General features: G+C 39.6%; 1 protein-coding gene across 2 annotated transcripts in view; it reads left to right on the top strand.

The window, feature by feature from the left end:
- mmp16a (matrix metallopeptidase 16a (membrane-inserted)) overlaps positions 1 to 20,517 on the top strand; it is a 57,515-nt gene extending 36,998 nt beyond the window's left edge. For both annotated transcript variants that reach the window (XM_087788893.1, XM_087788892.1), the window contains 6 exons: positions 753 to 914; positions 2,282 to 2,496; positions 8,225 to 8,363; positions 11,937 to 12,087; positions 13,525 to 13,640; positions 17,297 to 20,517. In XM_087788893.1, coding sequence (XP_087645019.1) covers positions 753 to 914; positions 2,282 to 2,496; positions 8,225 to 8,363; positions 11,937 to 12,087; positions 13,525 to 13,640; positions 17,297 to 17,631 — 1,118 coding nt within the window. In that variant the 3' untranslated portion in view covers positions 17,632 to 20,517. The remainder of the gene's footprint in view (positions 1 to 752; positions 915 to 2,281; positions 2,497 to 8,224; positions 8,364 to 11,936; positions 12,088 to 13,524; positions 13,641 to 17,296) is intronic.
- The last annotated feature ends 3,069 nt before the right edge of the window (positions 20,518 to 23,586 follow it).

Below are 23,586 nucleotides of genomic sequence, written 5' to 3'. Positions count from 1 at the left end.
GATATAAAAAACTTGTCTTTGTTTTGTTTGAGTCACTAGGGTTGTCACGATGATAACATTTCAACCCCCCCCCCCCAGTTTAAAATACATATTTTTATGAACAAGAAAAATGCAAAAACATTGTTATAACAATGTTGTAACAAGTAAATGTAACCGCATGTTACATTTATTTATCAGAAAAACGATATAATAAAATATAAATAAAATAAACAATAATAAGAAAAATATTTGGAATATTAAATTGAAGCCATTAAAGAGGATTATAATACATGCATTTTTAATTAAGTATCTTATCCACAATTGTGGTATTAATACCTTTTTTTTAGTTTTGATACCCCAAGTGGTTAAAAATCTAATCACAAGCAGTTTCAATATTCACTCAATAATACATCTTTTTATCAACGATCACTGTAGAGATGGTCGTCATTGAAAGTGAAATGAATACAGTCGGGTATCGAGTGACACGAGACTGAGGGGGGGGTTCTGCGGTTAAAGGTCAAGACCCAGCACAGAGGGCAGGTTTTCTGTGAGAAGGAATGTGAGCACTCGCGAGTGGAGTCTTATGTTACTGTCGAATATTATTGACCTAGTCTTGGTCAAAGCTCCGTTTCATGATGTGTGTGTTTTTTCTGAAACTAGCTGGAATGATCGGATCACCATGGTTGATCAATGGAGCGACCTCGGTCTTGGTTATAAACTAAAATGACAATCAAAATGATTAATTGGAATAACCTGCTTTTCTTTTATTCTAGGTAACGATCTCTTCCTCGTGGCGGTTCACGAGCTTGGTCACGCACTTGGACTGGAACATTCCAACGACCCCACGGCCATCATGGCTCCATTCTACCAGTACATGGACACGGACAACTTCAAACTACCAATGGACGACCTCCTCGGGATCCAGAAGATTTATGGTGAGGCATTGATGCACAACGGAAGTTGTATTGACCCTAAATGAAGGAGTCGCCAACCTTGTTTTGCACCATCGACTGATTTAATGGAAGCAAGCTTTACTTCAGATAAAAACAATAGAAATCAAGTCCAAAATAAAAAATGAATATTTCCGAAATTAAATACAGAACTCTACAAGCACCATCCTTTATTTATAAGATGACCACAACCCTGCCATCTGCTCACACAGTTTGGAAAAGTACCTGCTGGATTGACATACCTGGGCAAATGATCAAAACTGGATGCATTCTCTTTGCCTTTCCCCTTCTCCCTCTCCGTCTGTTCTGGAGTTGAAGGGCAGGACATGTGATGTGGTGCAGCTTCGCTCGACTCCCTGAGCCGTTGACCTCCTTTTCTCTTTCTAATCAGGAAGTGATTCATAAACGGAGCCATTCTGCAGTTTTGCAAAGATATTACAGCGTCAGAGTCCAGTAACGTACAGGCCCACATGTTTCTGGTATTGCATCGTAAATCACGCACAAGAAAGTTGGATAATACATTTGATTTATTTCTACTTTCATCAATTGACAGATGTGTAGTCCAGTGAGAATGTAATCTGATTTTCTTACATGTTAGACACGTTAATCTATGAATATTGCACAGGAGAATGTAACCGAATAAGGACTATGCTAATATTTGTCAGATCTTAAACATTAGTTTGTGAACATGGACATAGTTTACACTCTCCCCAGCTGGCCGTCAACCCATCCTTGCAAAACATCAACAAGCATTTGCTGCACTAATCTGGGATGAATTTCAGAGGATTTAATACAGTCGCTGAATAGAATCCATCTCGTGTGGACTTGCCAATCAGTTTAAAATATGTCTATGAGACTACAGATCCATGTTAATCCCATGTAGTCAACTCACAATTTCCTTTGGATCGCTCACGGATGGAAATGATTCGGTCAATTTTCATTCATGCAAGTGATGTTTATTTACAGTAGCTCTCAGGCCCATTATTACTTGACAGTTTCAACCACTTTACTTCATGCAGTGTGCACTGACACATTTGCACCTTTAACTTTTCTCCCCCCTGCATCTGTTCAGCTCCCATCAACACATGTCAGTGCGTAAAGGTGTTTTCACAGAAGCACAGTATGAGATCGGTGCACAGTCGTGTCCTCAATTATTCATTTAGAAACTTCAACTCGTAAGTTGTCCTTGCTCAACCTACTGTATCTCCCGCTCCTGTGAGATCACTCCACCAATGCTGAATGATGTGTGACATATAGACTCGATACTTGACGTACATTTTGTCTGTTTTCATTTGAAGAGATTCTCTCCTCATTGGTTGTTAAGTCTCAGCATCATTTTTCGTTTCCCTTAGGGCCTCCGGACAAGTTGCCACAGCCCACCAAGCCTTTGCCAACGGTGCCCCCCGCCCGCTCTTACCCGCCCTCGGACCCACGTAAACCAGACAGGCAGACACGACCTCCGAGACCCCCGGGGGATCGACCGTCTCACCCCAATTCCAAGCCAAACATCTGTGACGGCGGCTTCAACACCTTGGCCATACTGAGGAGAGAGATGTTCGTCTTTAAGGTGAGAGGTGTCTCGGTGGATCATGTTTAAAGGGAATTTTCAACAGTTGTTTGAAGCCTGCAGCAGTTTTTTTAAAGCGAGTGCTTTGATCTACAGTTAAAAAGAAACCTGCTCACTCGGCTTCTTGTTTCTGTTCCTTGATTTAAAAGTATATTGTTACATTTGCTGAAACGAATCTCATGTCATGTTAAACACATGGATTTTGTAGCAACAATTTTGGACCTTCATACTACAAGAGTGAAAATAGAGAAATATTTCTTCTAGATTTACTTGGTCTTGAGACCGTGATAAGGGCATGATAAAAATAAAAAATAAAATGACATGATCAAGAGCTTTATTATTTTTTAAATCATCATTTTACCCGTATTCCGTAACGCTGAGGGCCCATATGATAAATCATATAAATATTATTATTTAAGTCTTTGATTTCTCATCATGTATTTAATAAAATAAAGATCAAGGCATATTTTGAGTTTGATACAGATTTCTGATACGATAGTCCTGCCTAACATTGAGCCTCAACCTCAACTCTATCCATGATCTAATCGTCCAAAGTGCCAGACCACCTCAAAAGATAAATAAAATATTGCTACTGTAATAAAAGGGTGACCTAATTGCAACCCTTATTTTTCTCTTCTGGGTTTATTTTTAACAATTTATTCATAATTGAAGAAGTCTGAAAGGGGCTGTTACCAGGTTACTTGGGGGCAATTGACCGACCATTTGGACAAAATGGATATTTTCCTCTGAGGAAACACTGCTCCACAGTTCTTTCTACAAAAACATATCTCCCTTAATGCATCTTTATCCTCGGACTTGGCTTGAAAGCGTAAGGCCTCAGCAGCGTGCGGCGAAGAAGGCAGAGAACCTCTGGCCAACACAAAGCTCTCCTGTGTTCAACACAAAAGTAGAAAAAGCTTCTCATGCTTTCTATTTTGCCGCTGGTATAAATAGATTTCATTAGGTAACTAAGAAGCTTGTGCAGTCATCTGGAAACTGTTTGTGTCCTCTCTTTACTTCCTCGCAGTTCTTTTAACTTGCAAAGATGTAAGCTGATATGAGACTCCAATTATAAGCCTCGCTCTGCGTGTATTCCTGAGAAATATAATCTTCTGGATGCAGTCGTCAGAATCCTACGCCCGACAGTCCTCACCTTCCCTGACTCTCACAGCAGCCCGGACTGATGGAGTGATGCGTATCACGAGGTTTTTAAAATAGAGGAGAGGAGCGTTCGCTAATGAGTGCAGCTTAATGTTTTTTTAATGACATCAACAGCTGGGCTCCAAAAAACAGCTTCTACAGATCCTAAAAAATATTTTGTGAAACTCAAAACGTTACATGAACAAATTCAATGTTATAAGATGACAGTTTCTATTTCATTCATTTTAACTTAACTGAACCTTTATAATGTGATTATATAATGTCATTATGTTAATGCATGTATTCATATGTTATTATTGATGTATTATATATTTGAATATATTATTTCTAAACACAAAGTCAGCTTTTTCTGAGGAGCTACAATAATCATCCTCGCCAACTGAAAAATAGAGTTCATCGAAGCCCCTTTAGCATCTGGTTCTGACACCACTGACTCCTTAGTACTTTAAACAGGGGTCTCAAATTCAACTAGGGACCACCGGAGGTGGCTTCCAGAAATACATATGCAGTGGTGGAGGTCGTTCACCTTGACCCTGAGACAACACAAGGGATACCACAAACACATTTGTTTCTCGGCCTTCGGGTCACCTTGACCTTGAGATAACACAAGGGATACCACAAAGGGTAACATGTGTTCACCCTCTGACATTGTACAAATATGGGGTTCCTTGCTCCACCTGCACTCTTAAATACTAAGACATCAGGCTGCAGAATATTAACTTAAAGGCCACAAATGACCTGCAGGCCACAGGATTTGGACCATTACCGATATTGTTTTATAACACAAAGAAAATGTGGTATTATTACAGAGAGGAATTGAAGCTACTTGTGCGTCTGGTTCTGTGTCACCACTCACCCTTCCTTCCTTTTGGCATCCCATAGAATGAAACTGAACCGGGTCCAGTTGTGTTTATTACTATGATAGAGCTGTTCATAAGTAGTTTGACCCCATTGGACGGCAAAAGTTGACGTTAATGTCTATCACTGAAGTCCCTGCTGATTCTTGCTTGTTTATGGAGGCATTGAAAGTAACTTCCTTGACAAAACTTTCCTTAAAGAAGTTCCAGACAAAGCAGGCTTGAGGCTGGTGGCATTGCATGAGAAAAAAAATCACAAAGTGAACTGCACCCCGCTTTTGTCACTTCCCTTGGAGACACAGCTTTCTAATTAGTAATGTGTTATGAATTAACTGTACTTAATTAACCCGGGAGAAAAAGGGTAATGAAGTATGACAGACCGTGTTGCTGTACAATGTGCTCTGACTGTGGTACATTAGGTTGGATGAAAAAAAAGAAGAAAAAAGTCAACTTGCTCACAGCACTTTTTTTTAACAACAATAATTGGGAAGTTGGTGGGAAAATGTGTATAAAACATATATTAAATACATAAGTAGAAATAAAAGTATAAATTAAATCCAAAATATAACTGTGAAAATTAGGAAATCGTATTGTAAAACTAAATTGTAAAATAAAAGCTCTTTCCTTGGATACACAAAACTCAGATCTGTTTGAAGTGGATGTTTATTATTTTTATTAAGTGTTATCTCCACATCTGTTACGTCACCTTAAGGCCTTTTTTGACTGTAGTGACAAAATGTTGTTTCTACTAGTCTGAATCCTGATTTGATTGTATTGTATTTGATGGAGGCACTCGTTCTTTCGAGTGCTTTTCTAGATAAATACAGATCAGCTCCGCCAGCATGTGGTCCTAATATTCCTACCTTAAATAACCATTTGTTCTTCAGCAGCTTCCTGTGTAGCCATAAAAAAACAATTCTGCATTTGGAGTTAGAGATTGTTTTCAGCCATTGGAGTGTCTTACAATCCCCCTTGTGTCCTGGTGGAGTAAAAATGTCTCACCAATGATTTATGATCCAAACTTATGTCTCCTTTTTTTTTATGATTGTGCTCTTCCTGCTGGTCCGTCCATTTGGCTCAAATCGCTTGGCTTTACTAACCAACGTTTCTGAGATTGCTTTGGAAGCATCTAGAGAAGTCAATGCCAAATAATTATAACAGCAGTCTGTGGCAGGTGGTCCAGTCCTATCAAACGACAGAGTTGATATTGCAGTTGATAAAGATATATTTGCGACAAAGAAATAAAGGTTTCCCTAAACTATTTAATTTAACATTTTAAAATTAAATTGTAGTCCTTTGCTTTTTCCCTGTGTAATACCGTTTATGATTTGGTTAGGCAAACTATGTATGAGGTAGATGTTTAACCCTTGTGTTACCTCAGGGTCAAGGTGACCCAAAGGCCCGAAATAAAAATGTGCTTTTAGCATTCCTTCTGGTTCAAGGTGAACGACTCAAGGGTATTAATTAAATGAGTGTGAATCACTTGTTCTTCCAAATAACTGGGCTACATGTGATGCAAAGCCAATTGAATGATTTATTATCTTTCCCTGAATTGCTTTTGAGGGAAGAGATGCAAATGTATCAGACGCTGTTAACAAAAAGATTATTTTTTTGTAGTGTTGTAACTGCATATGAACTTGAAAACCATATGGTTTCCTTTAGAAAAAGGAGATGTATGTTTGGAATATGGTTCTCTACACGTTATTCAATTTGAAAGCCATTCCAACAATGTCAAAGCAATTGAATACAAGTGCATTAACGTAACCTCCATGTCTGAGTTTCATGATGATTTAGCCGCCGTGACCTGTAATTTATAAGCTATGGAATGTCTCTTCAAACAGTACTAATGTCAAGACTGATTCATAGTTGATACTTAATACCTTTCCTGCAGGCAGTGGTTAGAATCACACAGTTGGACCTTGACTAGGCACTTGTAATTGCTTATAATGTGGTCTGATACAGCGGCGACAAAACTGAACACATTTATAAACGTTTCTTATAATATTTGACAATAGTGATGGCGGTAGTGGGTGTAAGATGGCAGGGAAATGAGGGATGATGGAAAATGTAGGCTTTTAGGAGAGTTATTCATCATTTGTACACGAGTTGTTTTCGCTAGTTTTCACTAATGAGGTCATGACTTTTATGCTCAAGCTAAACACATGCTCGTGGCCCGAGGGCCCGACATATGAGTGAGATCGTCACAGCTGGGTTCGCCCTCGCCCTCCTCCGTCCTCAAGTTTCTGCCAAGATCAAAAAGACGCACCTTCCTCTCCGCCGAGCTCGTGTTTCACAGAGTAGAAACACAAGACTCTCTGGCTGACAGAGATCTCCTGGCCGCGGCTCGGCCTCATACTCTTGATGGGTTTCCCAGGGTTTTCCTCAAGATCTGCATGTGTGTCAATGATAGCTTTTCAGGAAACCTTAGGAGGAACATGTGGATTCTTCATGACATCATGGCTGTCAAACCAGCTGATTGATTGGGCAGCTATATTCACCTAAAACGCCTGTCATCGGCTTTTATTGAGTGAATATTTTAAAGATTATTCATTTTTATTAGGTGCGGTTTTAATGTTCGAACTTACTCACATTTACTTCCCTCGAGTTGGACTCACTGAATGCCTGAAATGCTCTTGGGAATTTGAATGATATGACTCATACGCACTTGTTCATTTATGCGTTGTAAATGTTATTATAAAGTCAATAAGAGCCAATTAAAAACCAGTTGACCTCAGCAGTCTTGTTGATCATAAAAGTTCATTTAAGACATCAATATGAGCGCGTCATCTATAAGCATTTATGAGGTTTTATTATAGGTATGGGGCTGACATCCTTGGTATCATGGTGGGTTAATGATTTGTTGTCTTAGGCTGTCGGTGAAGGTTGTATATACTTTCTATGCACTCAGCTTCCTCTCACAGTGGAAAAATAAACATACAGTGCTAAGATTGATTGATGAATCTAAATGATGTTTCTGTGAGTGGATGTTTATCAATACAAGCCCAGCGATGCGGAGTCTATAGTTTTTAAATCAATAAATGTATTCATTTGGTGCAGATTTTTTTTTTTTTTTTAATTATGTAGGAGGCTTTTTTCAATCTATGAATCTGGAGAAATTGTTCAACATCTTGGAATTCTACCCCAAAAAATTGCAATACTTAACTGTTTCATACAGATAATGATTTTGCAAGAGCAATCTTGTTATAATATTTTTCTTATTTCTTTTTTGTTTGTAAATATTCGTGTATTGTTACATGTTTCAACAGAGTTTTTTGTTTTTTTTTCTTGGCATTTCTTTTAAATTCCTCTGCCCTTTTTTCCTTATCCTTGTGGTTTCGAAAAAGGTGTTGAATATCGGTATCAAGTTAAAACATTTTTGTATCGTGACGACCCTATACAGGAATCAATATGAAAGAGAAATATCTTACAACAAAATAAAAGGCTCCGGAAGACCCCATCCAATAGGGTGGTCAACCACATCCAGATTTAAGAAATGATAACCTTCACTCTTAAAAAAGAAAAAGGAAAATATTGTTGGGGAAAAATGTACATTATCTACTCTGAAATGAAAGGGTTACAGTCTTATTCTATTTTTTATTTACTTTATTTGTGTGTCAGTGCGACATATATGTAAAAATAACAAACATGTTCAATGCAGAAATGTAACCATTTACTCAAGTGGCTCACAGGATTGGTTCTTTTCCATTTAGGACCACTGGTTCTGGCGGGTGAGGGACAACTCTGTGATGCCAGGCTACCCCATGCTCATCAGCGTTTTCTGGAGAGGTTTACCTCCCAAGATTGATGCCGTCTATGAAAACAGCGAGGGGAAGTTTGTTTTCTTTAAAGGTAAGGTTGCTTACGAACTTACGGATGTTTTGTGTCTTAAATATTCTTTTATTTTTGGTTTAACCATAAATTGGCCACAATAAACAGCGGGATTATTAATTTTCAAACCTTATATGTTTTAGATACGCTCAGTATTCATGATGTTCATGATCGTAGCACGCGTTAATGTAATCGCTGTTGCACTTCTACACCTTTTTCGAGCAGACGCAACACATTCAGACATCTCCTTCCACTGCAGGCAGGTTGTTGTCATCTGTGAACTGTACATCCGCATTAGTATTCTGCACCCCTGTGTCCTTTCCGAGAAAACAAATATTCTTTTTTATCTCGGCTCTCTGTACGATGTCATCATCCTCCCTGAGAGAAGGCCCTTGATCTTATCAGTCAGCATGTGTTCAATATAAATCTGCTGGAGATTAAAGAAATGGTTGGAAAAATCCTCAGTAATCCAGCAGCTTTAACTTTTAATGATGCCACTGTTTGTTAAGGTGAGGTCGAAGTAATATCAGTGGCGTGGATTTGACAAACTGCAAGTTGTGTTGATAAAATCTCACTGTCAGAGCAACAACTGAGTTGTGTTGTTTAAAGCTCATTGTGCACTTTCTGAACAGATCTGTCAAACCATGAGTAGTAAGGGAGATATAAGCTGAATAATGTCTAAAGCTGAAGGCTATTTCCAAGAAAGATCAAACACAAGTGGAGGCAACGCTGATAGAAAATAGTAAAAAAAACAAAAACCGCAGCGATCTGGGATTAAAACGTTTATTCTAAAGTGGTGCCCGTTTCTATTCTCATCATCTAACAATTCCTGGAAGTGTGGAGGACAAAGTCTGGAAATTTTGGGGGAATTCTCCAGCTTGTTTGCTTTTCAGGTATCACACCAACTCAAGGTTTTTGTCTCCAATTACCACGTTTGGTCTGCACTTTTTCTGTGTTTTAGTTTTTGTCACACTATTTCCTTCCTGTTCGTCTGCAGCTGAAAGAAAAAATATCTTACTAGATTTTATCAATGGCTGTCTTGACTATCGGCCTCCTGGTTATAGGGGTTTGTGTTTTCTTAATCCAGAAATGGTCAGATAAATCTAACGCTTATAGGAGGAGGTAACATTTCAACACTTTTAGAAATCCATTCACTGGAATATGAATAAAGGAAATCTGGATTGTTACTGTTTTCTCTATACTTTTATCACAAAGTCTGTCCTTAGAATGTCTTTAAAACAATTAACATTGGGTCGCAGTATTGGGTGTTGCACAAAGCAGAAGGAAAAGATAAACATTTACATGGTTAGATGTAGAGCGAAGCCGCTGCTACAGAAATAAACTCACTTTAAACGACTAAACTCTGCAGCATTATAAGCAAACTCCGAGGGAAAGGTTTACCTAAACTGGACAAATCCCACTGGTTCACTGCACACGTGCACTTGATTTGGGTTTGTGTGTGTGTTCCACGTTTTTGATTCAGATCTTTGCCAGGAAAAATATTTTATCCTCACCATCTGAGCAGCTGCAGCCCAGAAGCCTTTCATGTGAAGCCTCACAAAGTCGCTCACGAGTAGAATAGCAGCTTTCAGGAGGAACTTTTAAATCAACCACTACTTTTATACTTTTTATTATAATGTTTTTTTGCCAACCTGTGTTTGTGTGTGTAGGTTTGTAAAGTGTGTGTTGGCAGGAAGTGTGCAGGGGGTGCCCTGGTTTCACAGAAGTGGGTCAAGCATGTTTCCTGGTCTAAAAGAACCAGAAAAGCCACATCCTTGTATTGGAAGTTTGATGCAGCTCACTTCCTTTGCCTCCCCCCCCCCCCGTCAATCCTTCCACATCAGCAGTTCGAACGAACATCAGCTTTTTTATCACCTGGTGTTTTAGTGTAAAACAGAAACAGCCCTAAAACGTTCTTAATTTCAAAACTCTAGTGGCTCTTTATAGGTGTTGTAGTTTAAGTAACCTTTGTTGCCTGCATGGTTGAATAGAGCCGTGTTGCAATCCCTGTAGTGTTGCGGTTGCTTTAACTAACTTGTCTCTAGGAAAAAAGGGTTGGTTTAGAAAAGGATATGAAAATATTTTATAACTTGTTCCTTGCTCCTGTATCGACCTTGGTACAGACTGAAGTTAATGTTTCTAATTGATTTTATGAATATTATAACTGTTAAAGGCAGCATTAATGTAACTCAAAAAACAAGTTAATTTGGTCTTCAAGCTCGGAACTCCTCGATCAGAAGAATCAATTATATTTTCACCAAATGTTAAGAGGATGAGGGCAAGGTTACATTATTTTAAATCAAAGAATAAGTAATAATAACTATAAGTACCTCGGTGTTTGGCTGGACAGTAAACTGAACTGGTCCTGCAATACAGACCATGTATATAAGAAGGTTCAGAATAGACTGTACTTTCTGAGGAGGCTTCGATCATTTAACATCTGCAAGAAGCTCCTCTGCATGTTCTACCAGTCTGTGGTGGCCAGTGTCCTGTTCTATGCTGTGGTGTGTTGGGGTGGAAATGTGTCCAAGAGGAGTGTCAACAGGTTGGACAGGTTGATCGGGAGGGCTGGCTCTGTGGTTGGAATGAAGCTGGACTCACTGGTGACAGTTGCTGAGAGGAGATCATTGAACAAACTACTGTCCATCATGGATGATGACAGTCATCCTCTGAGCACTGTCATCAGTGAGCAGAGAAGCAGAATGAGTGCGCGAATGCTCCTACCCAGGTGCAAAACAAATAGACTCAGGGACTCATTCATCCCTCGGGCTATTAAATTGTACAATTCTGAGTTCGGGGGCAGGAGTGGAGTGAAAGTATCTGGATGTTCTGTTCTATGTTAGTCTTTGTATCCTTTGTCTTTGTTGTTTTTCTTTGACCTATGTTCTCTGTTTTTATCTTTAGACTTAGATTGTGTCATCTTGTTCTTCCTCTTATGTTCTTTTCTTATTTTATTTTTTATGTATTATTTTTTATTGTTATGAAAAATTGCTGGCTACTGGAAAAAAAACAATTTCCCGAAGGAGACCTCCTGAGGGATCAATAAAGTCTTACCTTACCTTACCTTACCTTAATAATTCAACTTCAAAGTTCATAGTATTGGTGTTGTTACTGCAAAACATCCAGTCTGACTTGTATTCTTTAAAACATATTCAAGAGTTTATTTTTTGTTCTAAAAAGTTGTTCTCGGCGACCTCTAGTGAGTTTTGAAGCATTTATAATTTTTTCATTTTTCAATTTTCAAATGTTGTGGGGAAGAATCTGCCAGAGGGGCCGAGGTCATGCGTGAGTTCGAGTGAAAGAAAAACTCCTAACAAACCAAACATGTCTTACTTTTAGATATTCTTCAAATTACATGAATGATTCTACCATTAACTTGTCAATATTGTTCACGCTCTATTTCTGCTAACGTGTCTGTCCCGCTGCTTTCCTTCTAAAAACCCGAGCAGCGACACGAGGCAGCACCTGTTGTTCGGACTCGCAGTCCGTCCTTGGACTCGTGTCCTTTCTGTGTTTGGCTCCGGGAGGCTGATCCCCGCCGTTCCTTCTCCTCCCTTTTTAATTTCGCCTCCCGTGGTTTCTCTGTGTGTGCAGGAAAGCAGTTCTGGGTGTTTAAGGACACGGTGTTGCAGCCTGGCTACCCTAAGGATATCACACAGTTCGGACACAACATGCCCGCCCAGAGCATCGAGACGGCCGTGTGGTGGGAGGACGTGGCAAAGACCTACTTTTTCAGGGGAGACAGGTGAGGAAACATTCAGCTATTTATATAAACAAATGATCTCACTAGCAGATGCTGATTCCACCAGTTGGACTCTTTATTTTAATACAATAATTTTTTTTAATATAAATAGATATAAACCCTTTATATGTTTAAAGAGAGAGAACCGGAATATTAGGGTCAAGGTGACCCTGAGATAACACAAGGGATAACGGTTAGCAGCTTTTTGTGCGTTACCGCCATGTTTAGTTCAGGAAACCTTCCTTGTGTGCGTTTGCTCCTTTAGATGAGTTGACCTGGAATTAACCTTTTCTAATTGATTCTATGAAATATTATCACTGTTCTGTGCGTGCAGAACCGTTAAAGGCCAATTACACCACCTATGAAAAAAAATTTAAAGAGACAAACGAAGTGGAAAATTTGGTCGTCAAGGTCGGAACTCCCTGATCAGAGGAATATTTTTATTTTATAACTTTTCGCTGTTGCAATTGCTGCTATAGCGCCTCCTGGGGGCTGTAAAATATACATACGTTAGCCGTCCTTTAAAGGGCACCTAATGTGAAAACCCGACTCTCCTGACTTATTCACTTGTTGTAAATATTGAAGTAGTCCATTCATCATGACGTTGCTCCGTTTTGAAGTTATTACTTAATAAAGTTCTATCCCGTCTGAAATCTCGCCAAACATTCTGACATCACTCGGGTGGAGGTGTGCTCCCCTACAAAATAAATATTTAGGTAAACATGGCGAGAGTTACTTCTGCCCTTAGGTGATTTTGTAATGTGTACATTAAGCAGCAAACCTTATTTTTATTATTCGTTTTTAATGTACAAAACGGGAGTTTTAGAGGTGAGTTTGAAAGTTACGTGAGTCCTTGAATGCAACTCCTGTTTTTGTGACCAATCAGAGCAGAGTGGGCGTGGTGGCTTGGACGAGACTTCTTCTCAGCTCAAACAGCGCATTTTAAGTGGGCGGGGCTGAAGCGTATTTTCTAATGTAAATATCTTTATTAAATGAGAGTTTTGTGCAAAAAGGAACATACTGATGAGTGTAATAGAGGTCCTAGAACAATTTAAGAGACGCTTAAATCAGCACATTGGGTGCCCTTTAAGCCGCTGGGTTGGGAACATTTAAAAAAAGTAGTGGTAAATAATGGAATTCATTGCATTTACTTACTTACACTTACACTTATTTACAATATATTTAGTAGTTTAAAACGAGTGAAAAAAATAATAAAACAAAAGCAGAGAATGATAATAGTTGCCTGTTTTACACATGCAATTTGTGGTTTTGTAAATAGTTTCCAGTAGTTTAGCATTACATTTTCTGCTGTTCCATAATTAACGTTAACTTTAAAATTCATTATTTTAGAAAACAGTTCACAATTGAAACTAAAGTCTGTATAATTTCCTGCTACTTTTGCAGAAAAACGTATGCGTTATTGACTTGTTTTGCTCCCAGGTACTGGCGCTACAATGAAGATATGAGAACCATGGACCCCGGCTATCCCAAACCCATCACTGTGTGGAGAGGAGTGCCTGAATCACCGCAGGGGGCCTTCGTGGACAAAGCCAACGGTAATACTCGGGGTTCTTGACTCCTCACTGTCCCAAACGTCTAAAGGATTTGCTTCAGCGATCGGTAGAAGTGGTCGAGGGGAGAACGTTTCGAGAGTCCTGACGGTCGTTTCGATAATATTCTCACAAATGCTGAGGCTCATCCGTCCCATTTGGAGCAGGATTATAGAAGGCAGGAAAGACAAGAACACCGCTGGGTTCGTATTCCGGGCATAGCCAGTTGGCTGCTCCCTTGGACGGCGAGGGCGGGATCCGCAGTCTCCACGAGCTCAGCTATTGGCTGTCGATAAAAGTGAAAAGAGACGTGGGCTTCCTATTGGTTCAGAGGGTCAGGTGGGTTTGTCGGCTCCTGGCGGGGACCAGGTTCGGAAAAACAAAGCAGGTGGTGCCGAACACTGGCGCCATCTGCGCTGTGACTCGTCTGCCAGTTCCGTTGCCAGGCGTGACTGCCAGAGCGGCCAGGTGGAGCGGCACCGACCGGAGCATGAATAGATTGATATCTAGAACAATGTGTGCGATTATACACAACTCCACCCATGTCTAGATGACGCTCGTGCGCACCCGTGACCCTTCAATGACGGCTCGGTATTCGTGGTTTGTGCCGCAGGAGTGTGTGAGGTCTCGTGATGACCTGCGACCTCAAACACTTCCTCTGTCTATTAATAATAATGTTTCCTTGTTTTTCATGGAGACGGAATCTGTGGCGAAAATGACGGCCATGTTTCAAATTAACTTTGTATTGAAGCGATACACCATGAGAAGTCATTTCCATCGAAATGTATGGATGTATTTACAAGATGGAAAACTAACTGTAGTACCACGATAAAAATAAGCAAAATAGTCGCTCAAAATTATCTTATCATTTTAACCATACTATATATTTTTGATTATAATTATGACCCGGATACCACACCATATGATTTTTTTAAATAACATTTTTATGGTTCACATAAAACAGTTAACCCAATGCTATACTTGCTAGCTTAGCTAGTTATAGCATTAGCATTGCTAGCTGCTGTCATTCTGTGGTGGAATTCAAAAACCCATTATCTGTAAATGACTTACTAAAATCAACATCGTTTTTAATACAGGAAAACGTTAAATATTTCATGGTAAAGAATTGGTGGTAAGGATTTATTCTTAAATAATAATAAAAACTACTAGTGAAATTAAAACGTTCTCCATCTCTTGCTCCCTTCGTCCTCCTAATGCAAGATAAACAAAACGTAACCTTTTACTATCTCACATTTTGACAGGAAGACTTCCTCATTTTACCGCAGCATAAACATGAATAATAAATGGTGAGCCGGCCTGTCAAACTGAGTAAAAGGCCTGGTTTTACATGCTGGTATATTTTCCTGGTGAGTATTTCAGGGACGGTGACTCACAGCGGGAAGCAACGTTTAGTGTCATTTCGAATGTACGTAACGTCAAGATGTTATGGAGTTGGAAAAAAAAAAAGTGTCACAATTAAGCTTCGATCTATTGCACTTTTCAATGTCAATTTTCACACCTAATAGTTTCACAGTGAAGCTCTTTCATCACGAGAGATGTGGTCTGCGTGTCGACCGGGAAGCGGGAAGTTTTTGAAGAACGTGTCAACAGTGGCTGCAGAGTCTGCATCACTCTGTGATTTGAGAATAAGTAGCCAGTCTCTTGTTGACATTTGTCATGCTGTTGCGTGAAATGAGCTGCGACGTTCCGTTCCAGCTTCCTACGAGTCATCACAGACAACTAGGATTTGCAATTAAGCTCCAGCGAAGAAAACACTCGAGGAGAATGTGTGCTATAGCGTGAGCCTGTGTTCACTTTCGACGCATGTTCCCTCCACTGCTGGAATCACTGCGATATTTGCACAATTATGTTTCTATAATATGAAGGTACTGAGATGATTTTGCTCGTTACGTCATCATTAAGGAGAACGTAAAGTGGTCTTAACCTAATGTGATTAAATGAAAAATTGTATTATTACTGTTATTATTATTATTTTGACAGATCAGTTTACAAACAATTTGCTTTTCTTATACTAAGGTAAGGTAAGGTAAGGTAAAACTTTATTGATCCCTCAGGAGGTCTCCTTCGGGAAATTGTTTTTTAACCACTAGCCAGCAGTTTTTCATAACAATAAAAAATGATACATAAAAAATAAAACAAGAAGAATAACATAAAGAGGAAGAACAAGATGACACAATCTAAGTCGAAAGATAAAGATAAAGAACATAGGTCAAATAAAAACAACAAAGACAAAGGATACAAAGACTAACATAGAACAGAACATCCAGATACTTTCACTCCACTCCTGCCCCCGAAGAATTGTACAATTTAATAGCCCGAGGGATGAATGAGTCCCTGAGTCTATTTGTTTTGCACCTGGGAGGAGCATTCGTGCACTCATTCTGCTTCTCTGCTCACTGATGACAGTGCTCAGAGGATGACTGTCATCATCCATGATGGACAGTAGTTTGTTCAATGATCTCCTCTCAGCAACTGTCACCAGTGAGTCCAGCTTCATTCCAACCACAGAACCAGCCCTCCTGATCAACCTGTCCAACCTGTTGACACTCCTCTTGGACACATTTCCACCCCAACACACCACAGCATAGAACAGGACACTGGCCACCACAGACTGGTAGAACATGCAGAGGAGCTTCTTGCAGATGTTAATTGATCGTAGCCTCCTCAGAAAGTACAGTCTACTCTGAACCTTCTTATATACATGGTCTGTAATAAATGAATGAACTAATAAATGATACAAACTGTGCTGCTCAAAGCATTAGTGTTGTTCGTAGTGCATCATGAAAAGAACATGTGTTTTGGCTCCTGATTATATATACGCTTAAAAAAATGAACTTTCCTTTTAACAACGATGATGTATTCAAGCACCTTTGTTTACCATGTGACGTGTAACAGCCGTTAGAGAAAACGTGTCATCAGTAAAAGTTATAATAAGTTAGAAATACATGGTGTATGTCTAGATACCAGCTCCTAAATCAAATTTGGGATGGCTTTGTCCAAAACAAATGTTTAGGATTACAGAACAAAGCTGATCATAATCGCCCCAGAGAAGGTATTTTGTCTCTCAGTTAGCACTAAAAAATCCATAAACTTTTGGTAAAAAAAAAAAGATGCAGGGATTTACTCTTCGCTCCTACCGGAGTATGTTGGATCTGCCAACTGTTTGATCTCATTTTTATCAATATTTTTCAAATGCTTAAAATTGTAAATATTACTATTCGGTTGAAATAAAAAAATAAAAAATGTATTTCATGCATGTGCTTTTCCGTGTAAGTCAAAAAGTGGCCCATGTTTTTTTTAAGGCATTTTCAGGATCGGTTAACTTAGTAGCGATAACTTTCACTTTAAAAATCAGCCGACAATCCAACAGTGAAACAAAAATGGATCTTGAGAATTTTGAAGATGGTTTCACTTTGTTTTTCCAACAATCAACCAGATGAGACAATCATCCCACCATAGTTGTTTCAAACGTCTGCTCTTCTATATAAAGTGCGACTCTCTCTCACTGCAACGCTGACTCTCAACTAACGACTGCTCCCTGAGTAGTTTGCGTCGGCTCTGACTCTTATCCTCCGACTGAACTAAAAATGATCTTCGTCTCGCCACAGCCGTGACATCGTCTTTCTTCTCTTGTGCTGCAGGCTTCACATACTTCTACAAAGGAAAGGAGTACTGGAAGTTCAACAACCAGTTCCTGAGAGTGGAGCCGGGCTACCCTCGCTCCATCATCAAGGACTTCATGGGCTGCGACCTGATGCCGGTGCACCCGGGGCGCTCGCCGGGCGACGACGGTCACCCCGACGTCGTGATCGAGCTGGACAATGAAGCCAACACGGCCAAGGCCATCGCCATCGTCATCCCCTGCGTGCTGGCGCTGTGTCTGCTGGTGCTCACCTACACCGTGGTGCAGTTCAAGAGGAAGGGGACGCCCCGGCACATACTGTATTGCAAACGATCCATGCAGGAGTGGGTTTGAAAAACCCGGGGACCTTCTCGGGTTCAGGGAGACGTGGCGGACATCTTCGGAAGAGCCACGCCTCCTCCTTAAACTTGGGCGCTGGCGGAACAGTTGGACAGTCTGACCAGTCCCACACAATCTGAAGGAATCCCAAGAGGACTTGAAGTTTACTTCGTGGACCCCCTGGCCTTTTTTTTCACTCAGAGGGGGAGCGAGAAGACGGAGGGAGTTTTTGGTTCTTTTTAAAACAGAGTCGGGCTTCACTTTTTATCTCGGAAACCTTTCTTCTGACGTCGGCCCGGCTGCTCTGAATCAGGAGAGGACTGTAGGGGGCGCTCATCGCATCCATACCAGTCATTTTTTTAAACATTTTCCCCCCAAAAAAAATGTCACAGTCATCACTTTTTCTTTTTCTTAGATCCGGTCCTCACTGTTCCCTTTAACACGCTCCAGAGGAAGAGACCAAACTAAACCAAATAAAAAATTCTCTTTCCAAAGAGGATCACCATTTTTTTCTTTTTTTTTTTAACTTTCAGTTCTTCTTTGTTTCCGTCTCTTGTGGAGTCGGGGGCCTCGACTGTTGTGGCAGTCTGTCTGTGACACAGGGGCCAAATTATTCTGCAATATTTTAACTCGCCTTAATTATCGATCATATGACTTGTGCTTGGTTTTTTCTAGGTGTTTTTATTCGTATACAGCTTGTTTGTTTGTTTTTGGTAGAAGAAGCAGATGAAAGGCTTCTTTTTCTTTCTTTTTTTACCCAGAATCCTCAGCACTGGCTTGCTGAGACGCTTTTATCAAGTTCTGTACTGTACGTTGGAAGGTTCTGGATAAAGCCACTATTTTTTGTGTTGAACGATAATTGTTACTGTCAGACCTTAAACTTGCACCCGCGGAAAAAATGGAAGATTAGCATCGTCGGGTTCTCGCGTTCTCTCAATCCCCCCCCGGAACATTCTTCTAACAAGATCGCTTCGAAAACATCTGCATCGAGTGCTTGCTGTTCTCTCTGAGTTCCAGTGATCTGCCTTGTTCAAGAAAAACTCTCAGATGCCAGAATGCTTTTTGTGAGACATAAATGTGAGACACCAAGTCAACATCAGTGCCTGTGTCGACATGCATGCATTAAGGCTGCCCTAAGCGTGACCTCTGACCCCTTACAGCAAAGAGAGGTTCTTCTTTCGGTTTTTTTTTTTTTTTTTTATACACTGCCCACGACTCTACTTCAGGTACGAACGAGGATACGTCCACACGGCTGTTTCTTTCCTCCTCAAAGTGATCAGAACATCAGGACACAGATTTGACCTTGTCCATGAAGATTCCACACCAAGTTAGACTGATTTGAGCAGGTTTAAGTTTGGCTAAAGTTCATGTCGATCTCTCTCCCACGGGTGCATTACGTCAGACTGTGCCAAAACATTTAAAGACTCCACTCTCCATCTGTTACCAGGCGGAGAATTGATGCTTTCATTTTTATCTCGGTTTCCGGCAGCTGCTTGGTTTTCTTCTCACTGTACGTGATCAACCGTCTGAGGAAAGGTTCACCATATGTAACAGGGCAGAGGTTTTGTGAGGCGAATGTTTGTGAAAAGTTGAAATGGATGGAAAAGTGGTTGATACAGAGATAAAAATAGATATTTAGAAACTAGAATAGTACAAGAAAAGGTGGATCTGAGATGAAACCTCTGCCAAAGACCTCAAGTCGGCGTCCGATCAAATCAGCCGACGAACGTATTGCTGCAAAACTTTCTTGGCTCACAAAAAAACTTCTATAAGTTCCAATTTAACCTAAAGACTCTAATGAGTTCGACAACATGTGTCACTACATTCACAAAAAAAGTTAGTTATTTCGGTCAATACGTTTTATACTGGAGTTTTTAACATTTAGAAAATACTAAACCAACTTTGATGCACAAGCAGCATCAGTTATAAACCATACGAGCGTAAAACAAATCCTTCAAAACCCTCTCAAATCCAGATTGAACTCACCATAATTGAATCATCTGTTTCTATTCTCCCATCAACATTCCCTGAAAGTTTAAATTAAATTAAGTTATTTCGCTATGACTTGTGAATTCAACTTCATTTTAGTCAGGTTTTATATTAAAACAAAGTTATCTGAAGACTTTACAGCTAGAATTATATCTAAAAAGTAGCAACAGGTCCCATCCATTCACAATGAGCGAGAGTCGTGAGGAGAAAAAATTATTTTTAAAAGGCAGAAAACTCGAGCAGAACCAGACTCAATGTGACCCGCTGGAGAGAGAATGAGAAACAAATCTTTTATTAGTAAATAAAAAGTAATAACCCCATTAATGGTTTACCGAATAAAACATGCACTATTGATTCAAGTCTGTATAGAATGAAATGATATGAACAAATATGAGATAAACATGAACAAGTGTCAAAGGACATGTCAAATCTCACCTGTGAAATGTCATCAACGTAGCAACAAAGAAAAGCATTAACGTCAGATGTTGAGTTCCATCATGTTCAAGGCTCTCACCCGTGTTAGGTTGAGGTTAAATGTCCTTCAACAGAGAAGAGACGACCTTGACTGAGCGAACCACTTCTGCAAACTGTAAAACTGTAAAAAAGCCTCCGAGCCTCACGGTAACACAACTCCGGAGGAGGAACACAAGTGTGGACGTGTCCGTGTCGAGGTGCTGACATTGGTGGAAAAAAAGACAAAATGTCGTCGTGGTTGATCGACGCCCCCCCCCCCCCCCCCCCTGACACGAGCTGACATATTGTCGGGAATGTTCGTCCGCGTTCATGATCACAAATGTTTTTCTTTAACTGTCGGATCAAATGTGACATTTCACGATGGCTTTTTTTTTTTTTTGTGTAAGACTTTGGGACGTGACGTCCTGACAGAATGAATAAATCAATATACGATCAAGAGTTTCTCCATCCGAGTCCGTTTCATTATCCAGGAGTACACTTCCAGCAGCATCTCAACCCCAGGAGCGATGATTTATTTTTCCTTCACGATAGGACGTCGAACCCCCAGCAGCCGACTGTAGTTGACTCTGGCCTTCTCGGGGCTCCCCGACTTTCTCACAACAAAGTCCGTGAGGTCAGTTCAGTGGAGAGATTGTGGTCAGCGTGTGTGTGTGTGTGCTGGAGTGTGTACAAGTGTGATGAAACGACACTCTCCGACGGTTCTCCTCGCAGGACTGCTCACTGGTGAAATTGCCTCAATGGTTTTTAGACTAAGCATTAACTATGTTTAGATCTTCTCTCTCTCTCTCTCTCTCTGTATCGTCGTCCCACATTTACCTGCAGCAACTGAGTCACCTCCGTGTGGGCGAGTGTTTCCTCTTCGGGATTCTGAACCGGGAACACATTCCGAGGGTCCGGCGGTGGCGAGGGGTCGACTGACCCGTGCCAGGTTTTTAGATGGGATCGGCTGCGCAGCGATTACGGCAGAGAGCCGAGGAAAATATATTTTCATTTAGTCCTTAATGGCTTCTCTGGAGTAAAGCAGCGTTCGTCGGGGGGGTTATTAGCGGACAGGGGGGTCGGACCAGGTTAGAACCGGTCATCAATTTGAGTCGCATTTTAATAGCGAGGAGTCGTCGGTTTAATCGTATTCAGACATTTAACTAGGCGGTAAAAGCACCGAGAATAAAATGGCTGAGGACGGTTTCAAATCTCTCCGTCCGTCCAACGTCACAAACAAGTTGATGAAGTTCTTAGGTTCGCTAGTATTAGCTAACGTTAGCATGCGAAAGATTACTGTTATCTTCTTTAAACCAACACAAATAAAACCAGAATATTCAACAAGTGTTATCGTTCCTGAGGTGTTATAATATAAAGAAAGAAAGAAAAAATTCAATTTTCATCTATTCTGTTTTTACCTTTCTAGACCAGGGTCACAAAGCCCTTTAACAATCAAAACCAATACACAGTTAAAATCTATACTTTTTAAAGGTCAAGACACATTAGACAAACACAGGGGTCCCAGAAAATTAATAAAAAGCCTGCAGAAATAAAAATGTCTTAAGATGTTTCTTGGAGAGTCAGTAGATCATCAAACACAGAGGGAGAGGAAGATCGTTCCAAAGCTTAGGAGCAACAGTCTGGAAGGATTTCTCTCCTCTGGTCCTGAACCGTGTTCAGGAACCATCAGCAGATTCTGATCCACAGACCTCAGAGCCCGAGCTGGGGTGTAAGTCTGGATCAGATCACGGATGTAAGGAGGAGCCTGACCATGAATAGATCTGAAAGTAAGAACCAGAATTTTAAAGTTGAAAGAAACTGGCAGCCAGTGAAGAGTTTTGAGGATCAGAGAAATGTGAGTTCTTCTACTAGAGCGGGTCAGAATTCTTCATAGTTTTGTATTAACTATAGGCGAGACAACTCCTTCTTGTTTAGACACTAAAATAAACTGTATATGAGTCAAACTTTATGGAACATCTTGTTACAGAACAGAACAAGAACAGCTGCGGATTCAGCGTTATTGTGTATTTTACATTATTTTTTGCGAGGTTTGTTTTGGTTTAGGTCCATGAAACTAATGTAATGAACACCTACTGTTCGTCCTCTTAAGAAGGAAAACTGTTTCACTTAAAAAAAAGAATGCATATAGAATTTTGTACATGTACATTCCAGATGAAGTTTTTCTCGCGGTGTTATTTATCATTTCTAGAAAGATTGAGTTATATTCTGCATGTTAATGTCAGCTATGTTTGCTCATTGCTCTTTAAAAGACTTCTGGGTCGTTGTCACATTAGAAAGTAAAGTTTATTTTTCTTTCTTTATAATTGATAATTGGATGTTTTTTCATACGTCTATCCCGAATAAAAAAAACAAAAAAAATTGATCAAATCAAATGGATCAATAAAAGAAAACTTCATTTTTTGTTTACTGGTGTAAGATTTTCACAATAAACGTGAGAATCTTACACCAGTAAACAAAAAATGAAGTTTTCTTAAGAATCAATATGGCGGCACATTTGTTTTTATCATTTAATTAATTATTAATTAATAATTAATTTGATTATAAAACAATTAAATTACATTTTCTCATCGCAAAAACAAACTCTGTAGCTGAAAAGGGAATGAGCTGAAGCTGAAGCTCACCTTTACCTGTTCTGTTCATCCTCACCTACGCATTCAATCCATGAAATCACCCCAAAACATCCAACTATACAATGCAGAAGAAAAACACAAAGAAAACCAAAATCATTTCACATTTCAGTCATTCTACATTGTGGTCCTTACATATATATATTTTTTAAATCACCAGTTCAATTTCAGTTCGTCACTAAGACGATTAAACACCTAGAAATGAAACACGTCTTTATTTAACATTGGTTCTCATTTTGACACTCATTCATGTCCACATAAGATAAGACGCACAACCTTCTTAGATCATAATTATATTCTCTCAGTCTAGAGAAATGTAGAAGACTTTTGTTCTTGGCTCAAAAATGATATTTCTAATGTTTTATATGTAAAATGTCAACACATTTTAAAATGCCAGACTTTATAAATAATGTATTTGTGGTTTCTTGATAATTTTTGTTAATTATTCTAATGACTTTTTCCTGGAGTTTAATAATAGTGTCTGGTTATGTGTAGTGAAAAGTATAATATACGCAATATTGTTCTACAAATCCCCTGCTTTGTAAAGGATACTGATGGATTAAGCTAATTTATTTTTAATATATTCTGTTTGTGGCTTTCCAACTACATGTATCATATAAATCTACTCCCAAGAATTTATTCTCAAATACTCTTTCAACCTTTACTCTGTTCAGTAATAGTTTAATTTCACAATTAGCCCTGACAACACCAAACACTGTGTTTTATTTACATTTAATGATAACATGATCAACTCCTTTAATGTAACGTCTGGTCCTGAACTAAATAAAGTTGTATCGTCTGAAAATGTAATAAAATTTATAACAACGTATTAAATACTGTACCAATATCATTCAAATAAGGTATAAATAACTTGGGTCCC

Source organism: Callionymus lyra, chromosome 4, assembly GCF_982586985.1.
Source record: "Callionymus lyra chromosome 4, fCalLyr1.hap1.1, whole genome shotgun sequence".
NCBI lineage: Eukaryota > Metazoa > Chordata > Actinopteri > Syngnathiformes > Callionymidae > Callionymus > Callionymus lyra.
The sequence above is the reverse complement of the archived record's forward strand: the minus strand, read 5'-3'. Positions and strand labels throughout refer to the sequence as shown.